The sequence below is a fragment of the Somniosus microcephalus genome, chromosome 22, assembly GCF_052327205.1.
Source record: "Somniosus microcephalus isolate GS21.2 chromosome 22, FLI_Smic_1.0, whole genome shotgun sequence".
Classification (NCBI taxonomy): domain Eukaryota; kingdom Metazoa; phylum Chordata; class Chondrichthyes; order Squaliformes; family Somniosidae; genus Somniosus; species Somniosus microcephalus.
The window spans coordinates 42,204,856-42,222,727 of NC_141008.1; the positions used below are offsets into that span (position 1 = coordinate 42,204,856).

The 17,872-nt window shown below is 43.7% G+C and overlaps 1 protein-coding gene across 3 annotated transcripts in view; it reads right to left on the minus strand.

The window, feature by feature from the left end:
* Nucleotides 1-17,872, minus strand: part of LOC147102211 (double C2-like domain-containing protein beta) — a 397,434-nt gene that overhangs the window by 317,285 nt on the left and 62,277 nt on the right. For all 3 annotated transcript variants that reach the window (XM_085964513.1, XM_085964515.1, XM_085964514.1), the window contains one exon: nt 8,466-8,540. In XM_085964513.1, coding sequence (XP_085820639.1) covers nt 8,466-8,540 — 75 coding nt within the window. The remainder of the gene's footprint in view (nt 1-8,465; nt 8,541-17,872) is intronic.

Consider the following 17,872-nt stretch of genomic DNA (forward strand, 5'->3'; position numbering starts at 1 on the left):
ATGATTGACCTCCAACAACTACAACCATCTTCATTTGTGTTAGGTATGACTCCAGCCAGTGGAGAGATTCCCCCCTGATTCCCATTGACTTCAATTTTACTAGGGCTCCTTGATGTGACCCAAAAGTCAATAATTTTTCAATGATATAAAAAAATTAAATGTTAATATTTGTTTTGTTACATTAAGTTTATTTAAAATATAGTAAACATTTCACTAATTTCAAGCACCTTTTGTGTATTTCTGCGATATCAGCGAGTGATGGACTTTGTTCTGTTTCCCATTTATATCATTCACAATGGACTATTGTCTGCTGGCATCAGTTAATAGCCACATATAAAATGGCTCTTCATCCAATTATGTTAGCGTTTTAGTCATATATGTACAATAAATTATCAGACATTTAGAGCGAATTATTTTGGTAGATCATGCATGACAGATGTGTGCTTAATTTAAAAGCTGCAAAGGCACTCCAAGGGTTTATTATAATGCTGCCAGCCTGCTGCACAGCAGGGGCCAGTGATTACACACTGGCGGCAAGGTATCGAGCATCTTCCACTATTTGTTCCATTATTAAGCAGTTGCACCAACATTGTAATATTTTAGCCATTTATATCAAATTGACAAATAAGTTGAGAGTGGAAAAAGTCAGAGATGTTAAGAATTTGCTATGGTTTTGATTAATTTCTGGAGCTTTTTTGGCCTTTGCCCATAAGCACATACAACTTTTTTTTTATACATTTGTTCTGCAAGTATATCATTATAAAGCCAAGGGTTCATAAAGTAGTTAAATATAGCTTATTTCCTAGTATAATAAAGTATGCGTGTGTACATGTTTGTTTGTATGGTGGGAGGGGGGGCTGTGGAGGGAGGGAAGTTTTCATTCTCATACGCAAAACAGACAGGTATAGGCTACCCCAAGATTTATAAAAATGCAGGCACTTATTGAAGTACAGTCCCCACTATTTATAGCGGGCCTGCTATACGCAATGGCCACTATAACATTTGACAGACTTTATGGTGAGCATTAGTGTCACATACTGAACAGCTGCAAAATTAAAACACTGACATATTTATAACAATTTCAAATGAAAGAACAGGAAGTCTGTATAATATCATGTGACAAATACAGCGTTTGAGCCAACGATTATATTTAAAATGTCAAGCCAGTCTTCACATTTCACTCTATACTTCTGGTCATAATTAATGTGCCCTTGGTTATGTCTTTCCCATTTTTAATGTCGGTTTGACTGATTTCCGAAAGACATTTTACATTAATCAAACAAATCTGCCCCATGACTGCAACATAACATTGCATCTGAGACTGCATCAAGGCTGGGTATCATTTAAAAAAGTGAATAAATTCAGACCATTCATGTAGCTGGCTATTTTCTGGAGTAGTTGTCTGACCAAAAGGTGAATACAATTACACTAAAAACACACTTTGGGTGGAAAAATTTGGTTGCTTTGTGCCTCCCGTTATCACCTTAAGAGGGTGCAAAGCAACTAGCGCCCAGGCGCGGCGATTTTTGCGCCACTCGTGAAATTGACCAGACATTTTGCAGCGGCGCTTAACACTACCCCCACGATCTCCTGCACCCACAGATCGTGACGTCAGTCGAGCGTGCAACGTCCCGGACCAGGTATTTTGTGGCGCCACCTGCCGCTAGTAATGACAGGTTGAGGGGAGCATTTTGCAGTCAGAAGGGACTGGGGGAACGTTATTTAAAGGCGACCGCTTCCTGCCTTTTTTTGTCGGTGACATTTTTGCACCACGCATTCTGAGAGAGAGAGAGAGAGAGAGACTTCTGGAGAGATTAAACGCTATGTGAAGGAGTTTTGGGTACTGAGCAGCACTTTGCAGAATCATTTTGATTTGACCTTCCTTGCATCGATTTAGAAGAGACGATGGGGGCTGCACTCTTGAGCCCTTTCCCTGGGCCTCTCCATTGCTCTTTCCAGCAGATTTGATGTATAGGTCTCTCCAGGCCAAGATTCAAGGCTGCAATGAGCAGGATGTGGATGGAGAGCAAGATCTACCCTTCCCTTTAAGAACTGGCCGGCGCCAGTGTGCCTGTGTTCCATTGCTGACTGACATCACATGAGCTTCGCCAGTGCTCTGAGTTAGCGCCTCACTCCTCGGCATTAGCGCCTTAAGACAGGTGTGCAGCGCCTGATTTAGCGTTCCAATCACTTCCAGGGGCGCTAGAAGACAAGTTTGCAGTTGGAGGCGAGAATTAGTGCCAGGCGCTAAACTTTGCGCCCGGCTGATAATTGCGCCCCAAACGGGGCGATACCGAATTTCTCCCCCAATAACTTAATTAGCTCATGCAGTCATTTGGCTATTGGTCTTAGTCTTGTACCATGTTAACCATTGATCTCATAGAATAGTTAGACATCACTTGGAATACTGTGAACAGTTCTGGTCTCCATATTATAAAAAGGATATAGAGGCACTTGAGAAGGTGCAAAAAAAAGATTTACTAGAATGATACCAGAACTGAGAGGTTATACCTATCAGGAAAGATTGAACAGGCTGGGGCTCTTTTCTTTAGAAAAGAGAAGACTGAGGGATAACCTGTAGAGGTCTTTAAGATCATGAAAGGGTTTGATAGGGTAGACATAGAGAAGATGTTTCCACTTGCAGGCGAGACCAGAACTAGGGGCCATAAATAGAAGATAGTCACTAATAAATCCAACAGGAAATTCAGGAGAAACTTCTTTACCCAGAGAGTGGTTAGAACATGGAGCTTGCTACAACAAGGAGTAGTTGAGGCAAATAACATAGATGCATTTAAGGGGAAGCTAGATAAGCACATGAGGGCAAAAGGAATAGAAGGATATGTTGGTGGGATTAGATGAAGGAGGGTGGGAGGAGGCTTGCATGGACCTGTTGGTCCAAATGGCCTGTTTCTGTGCTGTAAATACTTTATAGCTGGAATTTTGGAGGCTCTATATTTCGTGCATGTTAACCATTTGGATTAAGCAGCGCCTGTTCATGTAGCTCCACCACTTTAATGCTAATTGTTTTATTCACTCCTTCGATCACTGTGCAGCTAACATTCCTGCTCTAATTTGACCTAATGTGGCAACAGTGACTAGAGCCAGTCTAGTGGGCTGATTATTGGCTGGTTATGCGAACTAATGAATAAGCACAGCTGTTTCTGCCAGAAATAAACGGCGCACTTAAGACGCTAGAACAGGCAACTTTGAAATCGACGTTAATGCAAATGGATTATGGTTATTGTTTCTTGGCCGATATAAAGCGACTGCCCATTTTAAATGTGGTCGTTTTTAAGTGGTGGGGATTGTATTATACTTTGAGCCATGTTAACTATTGGCTTTATTTGGTCAAGATATCCAATTCTTGATACGAGTTTGTGAGGGATGGTAAAGCATCTTTTAAATAATCAATTAGAGTAGATTTTCTGATGAGCAGAATCATTCGCACTTGTGGGATTTAAGCATTCAGGGATTGGGAAGTCTGAGATCCAGTGATCTTGACTGGCCCCCACTTGAACACTTCCCTTGTGATTTTCCAATTGTGTTTTTCGCCCATAGAGTTTGGCTCTCTCATATTCAGTAACAGAGCTTCATTTTGCATGAAACCTGCAAGCAAATGGAAGACTTTCGGTCCCCCCAAAGTATTTCCTGACCCTTGAACTGAAAGGTATAGTCCAATGCTGTTTGAAGGTAAATGTGAAATTAACATTGCGAGTTGCTTTGAAAGCATTCCAGTGACAGTAATTCGTGCTTTAAATGGTACAAGATAGAAGAGGGTGGCATTTGTTGGCACTGTATTCTGCAGCAGTAGAATGAATCTCTTTGGATAAAGTGGTAACAAAGTAAACCCCTTTTATTTCCCCTACAAATGTCCAGTGCTATGTGTGTTTAGTGTCTTTAACCCCGATGCCCCTGCTCACGATTGTGCATGTTTTCTACATCTTAATCTTGTGCTTGTTCTGGGTGCTTCCCAAGCAGTGAGGTGACTAGGCTCTTGGGCTTGAGGTGGCCTGTAACTGCTTGTGCTAGGCCATGAAATGGCCCTGCAATTGCTGCGGTGTTTGGCTGGTCCTGATACTTTCGACCATAGCTTTCGTCATTTGGGTGCTAGGTAAGCCAGATATCACATCACCCTGAGATGTCTTGCTACAGTTGTACGGGGCCTTGGTGAGACCACACCGTGAGTATTGTGTGCAGTTTTGGTCGCCTTATCTGAGGAAGGATGTTCTTGCCATGGAGGGAGTGCAGCAAAGATTCACCAGACTGATACCTGGGATGGCAGGAGTGACGTATGAGGAGAGATTGGGTCGATTGGGCTTATACTCACTGGAGTTTAGAAGAATGAGAGGGGATCTCATTGAAACTTATAAAATTCTAACATGACTAGGCAGACGAGATGCAGGAAGGATGTTCCCAATGGCGGGGGAGTCCAGAACCAGGGGTCACAGTCTAAGGATAAGGGGTAAGCCATTTAGGACTGAGATGAGGAGGAATTTCTTCACCCAGAGAGTGGTGAACCTGTGGAATTCTCTACCACAGAAGGCAGTTGAGGCCAATTCATTAAATATATTCAAGAAGGAGTTAGATATATTTCTTAAGGCTAAAGGGATCAAGGGATATGGGGAGAAAGCAGGGACAGGGTACTGAATTTGGATGATCAACCATGATCTCATTAAATGGCGGAGCAGGCTCGAGGGGCCGAATGGCCTACTCCTGCTCCTATCTTCTATGTTTCTATGTTTCTAGACAGTAGCCTCATCCACCTACTCCAGGCATTACTTGCTGCTGGATAAGGGAGCCTTTAATATATTCATATGAGGTACTCCAACTGGGCTTAGGACATCTTTCACTGGGGATTCTGATGTAGATGCCCTGGCACATACTCCATGATTAATTGCAAGTCTATTAAGTGCTCATGTATGACTGCACAGGAGGCCAATTGCCTCCTGCAGAGTCACCGCCAGATCTTGCAGGCTGCTTTTCACATTGACGCTCATACACCAGCCTTGTTTTAAATGCAAGACCCGTGAGGTGTAAATCCCTGCCTTCTGCAGCGGATGAAGGAAGCGTACTGGCCCTCCAGCCTGCAGGTTCCTGGCGCTCCATCAGCACCTGCTTACTCATGGTTTATAATTTATCTCGTGAACTTTCTTCGACTATTTAAATCCTGCTCCAGGATGGGAGTATCTCTGCTGGTGCTTCCAATGGGTAGAGTGAATGATGCAGGATGCTGTGAGGTGTCTCTTGGGGAGGTACTGGAACCTATGGCAAGTTCCTTTGGGATGCCTATAGAAAGAGCAGAGAAACATATATTAGAACACTGACACCATGATCTCCTTCAGATATGACTTGCATGCTAATATATCGTGTGATGTAGTGTTGTGCTCAAGTGTATGCCTTGGGGCACTGAGTATGATGAGAAGGAAGAAAATGAGAAGGATCATACTAGCCTTGAATTTAGGAAAGATCCTCCCCTACTCTGCCTATGTATTCCACGTCATGGTCTCTTTGAATGCACTGTAGCCCTCGACGGTATAGAGCCCTCCTCCTGTGCATGTCTACTCCCTTTTGTTATGTGCTGCCTTGTCCTGAAAGTAAAGAAGCAACGTTGAGATGCTGAAAGTGTTAAGAAGCAAAGCCTAAGTAAGTAGAGGCAGCACGGTGGCATAGTGGTTAGCACTGTTGCCTCACAGCGCCAGGGACCCGGGTTCGAACCCGGCCTCGGGTGACTGTCTGTGTGGAGTTTGCACATTCTCCCCGTGTTTCCGTGGGTTTCCTCCGGGTGCTCTGGTTTCCTCCCACAGTCCAAAGATGTGCGGGTTAGGTTGATTGGCTATGATAAATTGACCCTCAGTGTTAGGGGGATTAAATACGTGGGGTTACGGGGATAGGGTGGGATATGTGTCGGTGCAGGCTCGATGGGCCGAAATGGCCTCTATCTGCACTGTGTGGTTTCTGTGGTAGATGCAGATGTTAATGACAGTGGAAGAGTAGGAACCTGCTGGCCAGAGGGCGAGTTCATGTCCTTTCTCAGCTACAGAGCCTAACCCATCTGTCGCTGGCGTGAGCATATATGCACATGCATTGTGCAGCTAGATTTTATTGGAAGGGATTTTTGGGTAAAAGTCTTTTAACTTTTCAGTTTGTTAAGACTTTCAAGTAAAGCTGCAATGGCAATTTATGCTCTGTTGCAGAATGGGCATGCGTGGTAAGCATTCAAAAAGCTATAAGGTAGTCTGAGTGGGATGAAACCCTTTGTGACATGTACACTTTGCGCATTTACTTGGTATAAGATAATGGTGGCTAATTTTCTCAGGCTCCAAACTTTTTTCATACTTGGAGCCAAGTCCTCTGAACGATGAACACAGTACAGAGTTACCTCCTCCCAGACATTCTGGAAAGCAGAAAGCCTTGGATTGCCAAACGGAACAGCCCTCCAGAGCCCAACCTCGTCCAGCAACACCTCCACTCTGCTGCATTAGGAAATCTCGTGCTCAGATAGGCTGTTGTTCCATTCTTGCAGTGTATAACGCTGAGCGAGTGATGGAAAATGGCTTTCCACTAAAAGCCATTGTATACTTTAAAGCAGCGACAGGTATCCTGCCCTCAAAATTGCCAAACACTAGTGGATTACACACTGTAAGCTCGGTCTGAATGATAAACGAGGCCTGACTCCAGAACATTTGTTGGGATTTCCTTGTGTGCGGCTCAGGCAGACACAGTGCCTGCAGCACGGTGTTCCTTCCCAATTCATACTCATAGTGGAAAACTTAGCTTTATTATAAGACTTTTGGTGAACATCTGCCACCCCTGCTGTGTACTAGAAGATAAGCCACACTTACCTACAGTAGGAACCCTTTTGTTTGTTTTAAAGATTTGATAGCAGTACAAATACATAGATGAATTGCTTCCTTCAATTCTGGTATTTGCTTATGGGCAAAAGTCAAGAACCATGATTTTTAACATATAAATATAGCTACATTGCACATGACTGCACTCATTGTATGAACTATAATGAGAAATAAATGACATTGAATTAAAATCAGTAGTATGTAGAAAAAAGGAGTTTATTGTTACTTATAAAAATAACAGGAAGTCCAATTATCATTGCAGTAGTCTTAAAATCAAAAGAAGTCCAACAGTGAAACTCTTTGATGTATATGTGGTCTAGTATATTATATTTAATAAGGTCAATCATAATAATGACAGTTGACCACACAACATATTTCAGATAATGTCAAGGTACAGACTCATTTCAGTACAGTGCTAGTATTTATCTCTATTAACGTGATATTTTTGTCTGGCATTCAAAATACTGTGAACATGCCTTCAACATCTATATGTATGAATAAAAATGCAACATTATCGTCAATTTTGAGCTGAGTGAGAGATGTCATTGGCAAGGAATGGGATACTTTCATTTGGATCCCCAGTATCACCATCAAGCACTCTGAGGCCAGGTATAGCATTGTTTACGCTACAAGCTACATGTGCTGGTGGCGATGAACTTTGCCCACTGCCAGCGCACATCAGAAAATCCTGGCCATGCTGCCCGTGGTTGTCCAATATGTCTGGTGGTCGGTGAGGCACCTCAATGCCAGTACTCAGAAAATTACTCCATACTACTTCGGCTTCACTCTGAAGTGATATTCACTTTGCGATGATGCTAAATTTGCAGTATAAATTCAGAGTCATGAACCAGTCTACTTCCAGAGAGAAGCAGTGCGAGCCTCCCTGGAGTAGAATGACTCACACACTGCTTCAGTTTGGTACTCCATAAAGTGCAACTCCAGTGTGGTGTCAAACCAGGTTTAAAACGTCTGCAATAACGACAGAAAATGCTGGAAACACTCAGCAGGCCCAGCATCCGCAGTATTTTGCTATTGTGTTAAAATGTCTGCAGTTGATTCCGGGCACTTTAAAACCTACCCGGAGTTAATTTAAATACCTAGAGAATTTGGGCGCTGTAGTTTGCACTGTCTAAGCATTTGATTTGCTGGGAGAGTAGCAGGGTGCATGCCCAAGCAGACGCAGAGCTATCTCCTGGCCAGGAGATCAGAGTTACAGCCAAGTAGCATTAATGGAGTACTGCCTGCCCAGAATCCATATTGTCGCTACTGTTCTCACAGTTGTATCTGCAGTATAAAAGCAACATTAGATGAAGTGGTGCACCACTGTGGCATTTACTCATCCTTCACACAAGCCACCCTGTAACATCTCGAGTTAAATTGCCAATTTAGTACCAATTACTGCTGCATTAGAGGTAGCCTTATGCAGTGGATGTCCACTCGGAACAGCCCAACTACTTCATAAGAGTCCTTACAGACAACAAACAAAGCAGATTTTCATCCACGACGCGGAGTTGGATTTGAAACCCATAAAGTATTGATAATGGATAAGGTTAATCTGCACTCTTTCATCTTAAACAGTTGAAAACATTTTTTTCTTTTAAACCATAAACCTACCTTACTGGCTCCAGGGAGCAAATGCAATTTGACATATGGATCAGCAAGCCCATTGTGGTCCATTGGCTTAAGACCCTTTGGAAACAAAAGAAAATCATTATTAATGGCCTAAATTGAAACTTCAATTAATGCATCAGATTTATCAATAAATAACAGTTATTGACCCAGAACTACTTCCCCTCTTATACTTATGCCATTTCTACAAGACATGCCTGACTAGGTGGCTCTTAGCAACTAAGCTAGAGGAAACGCAAGCACATGAATTTAATTCAGGATATTGCTTTCCAGTGCAATGCCTCTATGGCAAAATTAAGTTGAGAACAGCTAATTAGATTTGCCGAAATAAAATTGCACTGCATAGGACCGATTGACCATGTCCAAATAATGGACGAATGAGGAAAGGATACAGAAACATAATCATTGTGCTAGTTTGAATGCAACATTTTCCCTATTTTTGTTGGCAGAATTTCAGAAACGCAATTAAACACAAATCCCAAGTTGACTGCTGGTTATCAAAGGAAAATTAATACCTACACATAATGACAACTAATTGCACAATTTAAAAGGAAAAAAAAAATAACTGTGGCCTTTGTGGAATTACAAATATCAAATCCCAGACAAGAGGAATAATATTGCTGATCAGAAATCCTTCTTAAAGCTAAAATTCAAAATAGATTTTTTCAATAACTTAATTTGAACTATACTTTAGTTTATAAGCCTTACTGTTACTAACTATGGGTTCTCACTCAGCAACCTGTATATGTGGAACACTCAATGAAAATGTAATCTGAACTGTTAGGCAATACACTCTTACAATAAATTTCCCATTATAATTGTGCTTTGGGAAACCGACCTCATTATTTGTGGGATAAACTTTCCATAGAAGAACAGATTCAAGATTGTTTTAATATCCTCCTGGTTACTAGTATTCTACAGGTTACCAGAATTCTATTGAATTGATGAATTTTATTCTGCTGGTCATATAAAATGTCCTATGCTTGTGTGATGGCCTTATATTTAATGTATCCAGACAAATACTTCAATGAAAAATTAGAATGATTCTTTCCCCAATGGATAAATGCATCATTCAGTGTGGTATTCAGCCATGTAGACAGGAAGGCTCAAGGTCCGAGACCTTGCTTGTGCTGAATGAACTGATAACAGTTGCAGCAGCAGCAGGGGAGGGAATGAAAAATGAAAATCAACCTAAGTTTCCAGCTTCTTATACAGCGAATGAAGCATGTCCTTTTGGGAGAAGTACAGGAAGCTGCCAGTGCCCATTGAAGAGGATGTGAGGAAGGAGGAAAGGGGGGAAAAAATTGGGGGAAATGACAAATACAAAATAAGAATGATGAAAAGATGGACATTTTTCCAAAAGCAGACAGACTTGAAGGTCATTTGAGTCAATATGTATTAATAACAATACAATAGGGCTTGAAGAGTGTGATTTCTTTTTGATGACAGGACATTTTTTTAACTTATTGCAATTCAATTACAGCAACAAAATAAATGCCATCAATTCTCAGACTGACTAATCAACAGTAACAGTTTGTGCATGCTGGCTGAATATAGAAGGTGCAATTGCATTATCACTACCAATGATTAAACAATTTAGGTTTGATTAATGCTGGCCTACATTAAATTATCGACATTCTAGTCACTACATTTTCATGTAGGTTCCACCGTTTGGGACATGTGCCAACTGCATTTGCCATCCTTAACCAACCACATAACTCAAATCACCTTGGCGAGTACGGATATAGACAGTCAATGCACAGCTACAGTGAAAGCCTCTTAACTGCTGTATTGATACCACAGCATTATTGCTGATGAGAACATTATAATATACAAACTGTAATGTATATACCTTTAAGGGGGGGAACTACTTTTTACAGCTCATGTATACTGTAGTACCGGCAGTGACCACACCTGTATATAGCACTGAGTAGTAATCTGTACAGGCAGTTCCACTGTGAACCACGTTCAGTAAACACCTGTTGTACCGTTTCTCCTGCAGTCTGTGTCTTATTATACCCAGACACAACATTGGTGACAAGGCAAGTTCGAACCTACCTGCAACTCTGCATCACCTCCCGGGGATTCGTTCCTGGAGATCAGTGGATTGGCGGTCAAGGCCAGAGACTCGGGCGTCGACCACGGGCAACCGCCCAGTCATCCAGCAGAGAGTCGAGAATTGCGGGGGAGGCTGTCGAGAGCCAGGCTTGGCTTTCCAGTCGAGGTGGTCCAGCGAAACGGGCTGGCAACAGATAGTGCGCAGACCCTTCCCGGACAGCGGCGGGCTAGAGCCCGACCAAGCGGCACAGCAAAGGGCCGAGCAGCATCGATGGGGAGAGAGAGAGAGGGCAGAGCGCACAGGGCGCAGCCGGTGTTCAGGGAGAGGGAGATAGAGACGCGCAGAAACCCGCGAGGCGCCGCCATTGCAACGAGGACCACCGAGAGCGGTGTTGGCAGCAGCGCAGGAGAAGCGCGCGAAACCTACAGGGCGCCGCCATTGCCACGAGAACCGCTGGGAGCGGCGTTGGCAGCAGCGGGGGAGGAAGGAAAGCGTGGGAGACGCCATTTTAAACCACACCCAAAATGCCGAAGAGTGGCAGTACCACCGCATTTGACAATGAAGTCGAAGATTGGACTACATATGTCGAACGAATAGAGGTGTACTGCAAGGCAAATGAGGTGTCAGATGACAAGAAAGCGTCGGTATTGTTAAATTTAATGGGTGCAAAGACGTATGGTTTATTACAAAATCTAGTAACCCCAACAAAGCCAATGGAAAAGAGTTTTGAAGACATAGTAACGATACTACAGGGACATTTAAACCCCACACCGCTGCTGATAGCAGAAAGATTCCAGTTTCACAAACGGAACCAGCATAAGGATGAAAGCAATGCTGATTATTTAACAGAACTGCGCAAACTATCGAAACACTGCCAGTTTGGAGCGGGACTGGCAGATACCTTAAGGGACAAGTTTGTGTGTGGGCTTCAAAGTGAAGGAACCCAGAAACGGCTTTTATCTGAAAAGGACCTTACGCTGGAAAAGGCTTTCAGCATTGCGGTATCATATGAAGCAGCAGCACGGGGTGCTGCAGAGATACAACAGAGACCGCAAGAATATGGCACAAACGAAATGTCATATGGAACAGAGAAGTGCTATCGCTGCAGCAGAACAACACATGACCAGAATGATTGCTGGTTCAAAGACAAAGTGTGCAGACAGTGTGGAAAAGTAGGACACATAGCACGAGTCTGCAGGTCGGGAAAGAAAACCAGCAATAAGAAACCTGCCAAAGGAAAGTACAAGAAGGTACATAAGATGACGGAGAATAGCTCAGACGAACAAAAGAGTGATAACGACTCCGAAAGCAGGGAACTGAGTTGTCTGAAACTACATAATGTGATCACAACGGAGGATCACCGAACCATTTGGGTCACTCTCAAGATAGCAGGAGTCCAGGTAAAGATGGAATTGGACACAGGATCAGCCCTAACAGTCATAAACCGACGGGACTACAAGCGGCTATTCTCACACATACCCTTGAGAGACACAAAAATTATTTTGAAGACGTACACGGGGCAAAAAGTCTACCCCAAAGGAAAAATAAGGGTGACCGTTATATATAATGGTAAGGAAAGACCAAAACTAGACCTGTATGTATTGCAAGATGGAGGACCACCATTACTGAGGCGTGAATGGATCCGCAAAATACAACTGGATTGGCATTCCATACAGGCACTGACTGTGGCTGACAAAAAGGATGACGATGTCACACCTGGGCGACTGTCAAAGATCCTAACTGACGTGAAAGAAGTGTTCCAGCAAGGACTCGGAACACTAAAAGGCATGACAGTGACGATTAAAATTGAAGAAAACGCAAGCCCAAAATTTTTTTAAGGCCGGACCGGTACCTTATGCAATCCGCCCAGCTGTCGAAGCAGAGCTGGAGAGTCTGGAACGTTCAGGTGTACTGTCCAAGGTAGACTGGAGCGAGTGGGCTACACCCATCGTCCCTGTGATGAAAAAGTCGTTGAGCAGCACGCCTGGGAAACCAAGGAAGGTTCGCATCTGTGGGGACTTTAAGGTAACAGTGAACCCGGTCCTTCACACCGTACAATATCCACTTCTGCGGATTGAAGATATTTTCGCCTCGCTATCTGGAGGGAAACGCTTCACTAAGATTGATCTGGCCCAGGCGTATCTGCAAATGGAGGTAGAAGAAGCATCAAAAAAATACCTCACAATCAACACCCATAAAGGTCTCTACCAATACAACCGGCTGGTATTCAGGGTAGCATCAGCTCCGGCTATTTGGCAGAGGGCAAAGGAACAAGTCCTGCAAGGGATCCCAGGGACCCAGTGTTATTTGGACGACATCCTGGTCACGGGCGAAAATGACAGTGATCACCTTGCCAACCTGGAGCAGGTGCTCACTAGATTGCAGGAATATGGGCTCCAAGCTAACCGCCACAAATGCGAGTTTTTTAGAAAACAGATCTCGTATTGTGGCCACGTTATCGATAAAGAGGGGTTACATAAGTCCCCAGGGAAGATTGAGGCAGTAGTCAAGGCTCCAGCACCGGAAAATGTGTCACAACTGAGGTCGTTCCTCGGGCTGGTAAACTACTACCATAAGTTCTTGCCAAATTTGTCTACAATACTACACCCACTGAACACCCTACTGCAAACAATGGTGCCATGGAAGTGGAGTGACGAATGTAGACGAGCTTTCCAGAAGAGCAAAACACTAATCACATCGAAAGAGGTATTGGCCCATTACAACCCAGCATTACCAATTCGGTTGGCATGTGATGCGTCACCCTACGGCATTGGAGCGGTGCTGTCGCACAAATTCTCGGACGGCTCAGAGAGGCCAATAGCCTTTGCGTCACGATCACTAACCTCAGCTGAGCGTAACTACGCCCAGATTGACAGGGAGGCCCTCAGCCTAGTGTGGGGAGTCAAAAGTTCAATCACTATCTGCACGGGCAGAAATTCACCTTGCTGACTGATCACCAGCCTCTTGTCTCCATTTTTAATCCGAAGGGGGGCGTTCCGGTGATGACTGCGCAACGACTACAAAGATGGTCACTTTTTCTAGGGGCGCACCACTATGAGATTGAATATAAGGGCACGAAACAGCATGGAAATGCTGATGGGCTATCACGCCTGCCACTGCCTACTGCGTAGGAAGCACCAGCAGTGGATCCTGTCGAAATATTCCATTCGACTATAGTTGAATAACTACCGGTAACTAACGCTTGTGTCGAAAAGGAAACCCGAAATGACCCGACACTGTCTTGGGTATATGATTTGACGGTGAAGGGATGGCCAGCACATGGCGACTCACTGTTGCCAGCATTCTCAACAAGGAGAGAACAGCTGTCAGTGTGCCGGGGGACCTTGATGTGTGGATCCCGAGTGGTAATTCCACCCAAGTTAAGGGATAGAGTGCTCAATGAGCTTCATGAGGGTCATCTGGGAGGGGTAAAAATGAAAAGCCTAGCCAGGGCTTATGTGTGGTGGCCGGGAATCGATAAAGAAATCGAGGACCTGACCAAGAGCTGCTCAGGATGCCAGAAAGTCCAAAATGCACCACCACAGGCCCCTCTACACCCATGGGAGTGGCCCTCATCTCCATGGCAATGGGTGCATATTGATTTTGCTGGTCCATTCATGGACTCAATGGTTTTAATAGCCGTGGATGCGCACTCGAAATGGCCTGAGGTCATCAAAATGTCCTCCACCACCACGGAGAAAGCTATTGCAGTCCTACGGACCATTTTTGCCAGGAATGGCTTGCCAGAACAGATTTGCTCCGACAACGAACCACAGTTTGTGTCCGAAGAGTTCCGGAAGTTCTTGAAAAAGAATGGGGTAAGGCATTACACATCCGCCCCGTATCATCCAGCCACAAATGGATTGGCTGAGAGGTTCGTACAAACCTTTAAGAAGGCAATAAAGGCTATGTTCAATGACAACATTCCGCTGCAGCACAAGGTGGACAATTTCCTGTTCGCCTACCGGAATGCGACACATGCAGTCACCAACCAGGCCCCAGCCATGATGTTCTTTAACCGAAGGTTAAGATCTCGCCTGGATTTGCTCAGACCAAACGTACGAAGAGATGTTGAGAGTAAGCAATTCCAGCACATCCATGAGAAGCCAACAAGGAGCTTCAATGTAGGGCAACCAGTCTTGGCCCGCGACTACCGAACAGAAAAATGGCAGCCAGGAACGATATGCACATGGCAGGGCCCACTAATGTACACAGTGGATGTTGGGGAGAGCATCGTGAGACGCCATGCTGACCAGATCCTAGAGTCACAGGAACAAGTCAACCCCATGCCTCGCCCATACGTACCTGGTGATGAACCCGACGTACAGATCGCATCTACCGCAGAAACAGTAGCATCGGAAGCTGATGAACCAACCGACGACAGGGGGCCAGAATCGCCTCCGCACCAAGAGCAAGACACTCGGGAAAGGCGCTATCCAGAAAGGATCAGGCCTCCCCAAAGACTGAATATATAAATAGACTATTTTCAGCTAATGTTGCATGTTAACAGTGTTCATTGTAATTAGTTTGATATTTAATTGTTAAATGAGTGTTATGGTACTGTTAATCTAAAAGGGGAGGAATTGTAATGTATATACCTTTAAGGGGGGAACTACTTTTTACAGCTCATGTATACTGTAGTACCGGCAGTGACCACACCTGTATATAGCACTGAGTATTAATCTGTACAGGCAGTTCCACTGTGAGCCACGTTGAGTAAACACCTGTTGTATCATTTCTCCTGCAGTCTGTATCTTATTATACCCAGACACAACACAAACGAGGTGGCACTGTTAGCTGCAATGGCAAAGTACCATCTGGAGATGTGTTTTTCCGTGCTCCAGTACAGCTGGTGACAAAGAAAGTTACAGTTCAAGTGGCTTAAGTTGCTGCAGACCACCACTGTTTCAGCCACAGTCGGACTGCAATTTGATTTTTGCAAAAACTTAAACTCACAAATGCAACATGGAAGCAACTGTACGTGCACATTATCACCCATGTACATGTTGCACTAATGCTTTGAAATCTGCCCCACAATCTATAAGCAAAGCTGTGGTGCTTATGGGGCTTAAATTATTATTAAAGTTACTTTGAAAGGAAAACTCCAGGCTCCATGAGTGCGCTCCCATTGTCTCGTCTCTAGCATTATAGTCACTTGCCCAACACAAGCATATTTCAGAACAAATGTTTTCCACTACTATGCTGTATTGAGACCAACCATTTAGTGCTTTGGAGAGATTATTATTAGCCTTTTCGGACCAGAAGATTGTCACGTTGCTCATTACTGCTGAGGTAATGACAAAATACCTCTGCGTTTTAATAGGAAGGTTTCAGAAAACCAGTGGGTAAACAGAAAAGGAATACACAAATTCTGAATACACAAAAAAGGTTCTTACCTACATACTGACTATATATGATAAAATATTCACATTAAATATGAACTTATAAATGGATTTCCCTGATTAAAATACAAAATTAAGTTGCTGGATGGCTTTTACTGTATCCTTGACTTCTTGGGACACATGAAGGAATGAACTAGACTTATAGCAACACCATGGAGTTAAAAGTTTCTTTCAAAAGCAACTACAGAAAGATTAATTGACGGATGAAAAAAGAACATCTTGAGCGTCTTGATTTCAATATTATTTAAGCCCCCAGCAAGGAAACGGGATTTGATATTTTCACCTAAAAAGGCTGCTAAAAAAAAAAAATCACCACCTTCAGTGTGGACAGGATCAAGATCAGCTCTGATGGCTTATATAGTCAAAGAGCATGACTCACATGTGAAGAATGGCCATTTAGGAGAAATACTGGGGGTGTAAGATTCTAAAAATTGTAATAAAACCGCTGCTACCGTGTGGAGATCGAAGTTCAGAATGAATTGTGAAATGGTTAGACGGACTCAAAAGGTAGGAAATCAGCACGTTCTTTGTTTGTGAAGACACAAAATAGCAGAAGTCAGCAGGGGGTCCTTTGTCTGGTGGTCAGCATATGATCCTTTGTTTGAGAGGTCACATGGACAGGAAGGAGGAACATGAGTGACAAGGAAATCCCGCCCCCACACACCTCACAGGGACATGAACATGTCATGCGGAAGGAACGCCAATCGGGGAAGGTTTGGAGTGAAACTGACCTATCAGAGGGAGGCAGAGTGTGATATACGAAGGAGGCCGGCAGAAAGGCAGTATAAAGTGTGACCCAGAGGTGGGAAATTCAGAACAAAGGAGACAGAGCGGAAGAACAAACGAACAGAGAAAGCTGGCCAGTCTATGTTTCGACTTATGACTCTCCCTGGACCGATCACCCAGAGATAAAGAAGTATGTATGAAAGTTGGACAAAGAGATTAGATATTGTTAAAAGGGAACCTTTATGTACAATTGACTTGGAATATAAATCGCCCAGAGGTAGCGTGTAAGTTGCTGGGAAGTACTTGTATGTACGGGTAAATTAGGCGCATATTGATTGCGATTGTACACTTGAATTTTGAACTATAGTGTGAATAAAGACCAATTTTATTGATCACATACTTGTCTGTCATTGCTACGCTTATTCGTAATTCTCGAAGTCTGAACAGTAGTAAGAGAAAGGCTTACAGGGGTCACCAATGTTTGTGGAGCACTACCCCACCAAAAGGCACCATCTTCAGAAGAGGATTGAAGGAAAGGGAGACAAAAATCAAAAGGTGAATTGGAGGGGGAAAAAATCTCCGAGTGGGGATGAAACATTACATAAGACCATCAAAGTCCCAAAGTATGATGTTTCCCCCAATTGCTAAAGATAGTGAAAGAGCAGACTTGAGAAACTTGCATAATACTCAACCAACTTTTTGCATTTATATGAACAAATGAAGGGAAAGATACCTCAATTTCTTCCAGCAAGGCTTAGATTTTAAATTCAAAATTAATATAAAAACTAAAGAGCCAATTTTTTTCCTCCCCTTTGTGCCTGGGAATGCTCAGTTTCTGCATGTAAAGCAGAGGACTAAATGACTGAGACTCATTATGCTGGGTCTCTGCTTTCTATACATTACACAGGGATTCCCTGATGATTCACCAAAGTGGGGGGCAGAGCAGTTACACTCAAAGAAGGCATAGCCATATTACCAAGGCGGGGAGGGCAATAACGGCTCTCCCGCCTCATTTTCCTCCCCGAACGAGTAAAAGGAGGCCCATTTTCAGAGATATCTAGAAGAAATGGGCCTTAGAACTCCTGCCCAGCCCTCTTCTGATTGAAGGATGGGAAAGGTGCAGGCAATAAGAAGGTTGTTAAAACCAAAAACAGGTGTCACTTTCTCCCACTGGTAGATTTGCACACACCTGAGGCAGGAGTGTT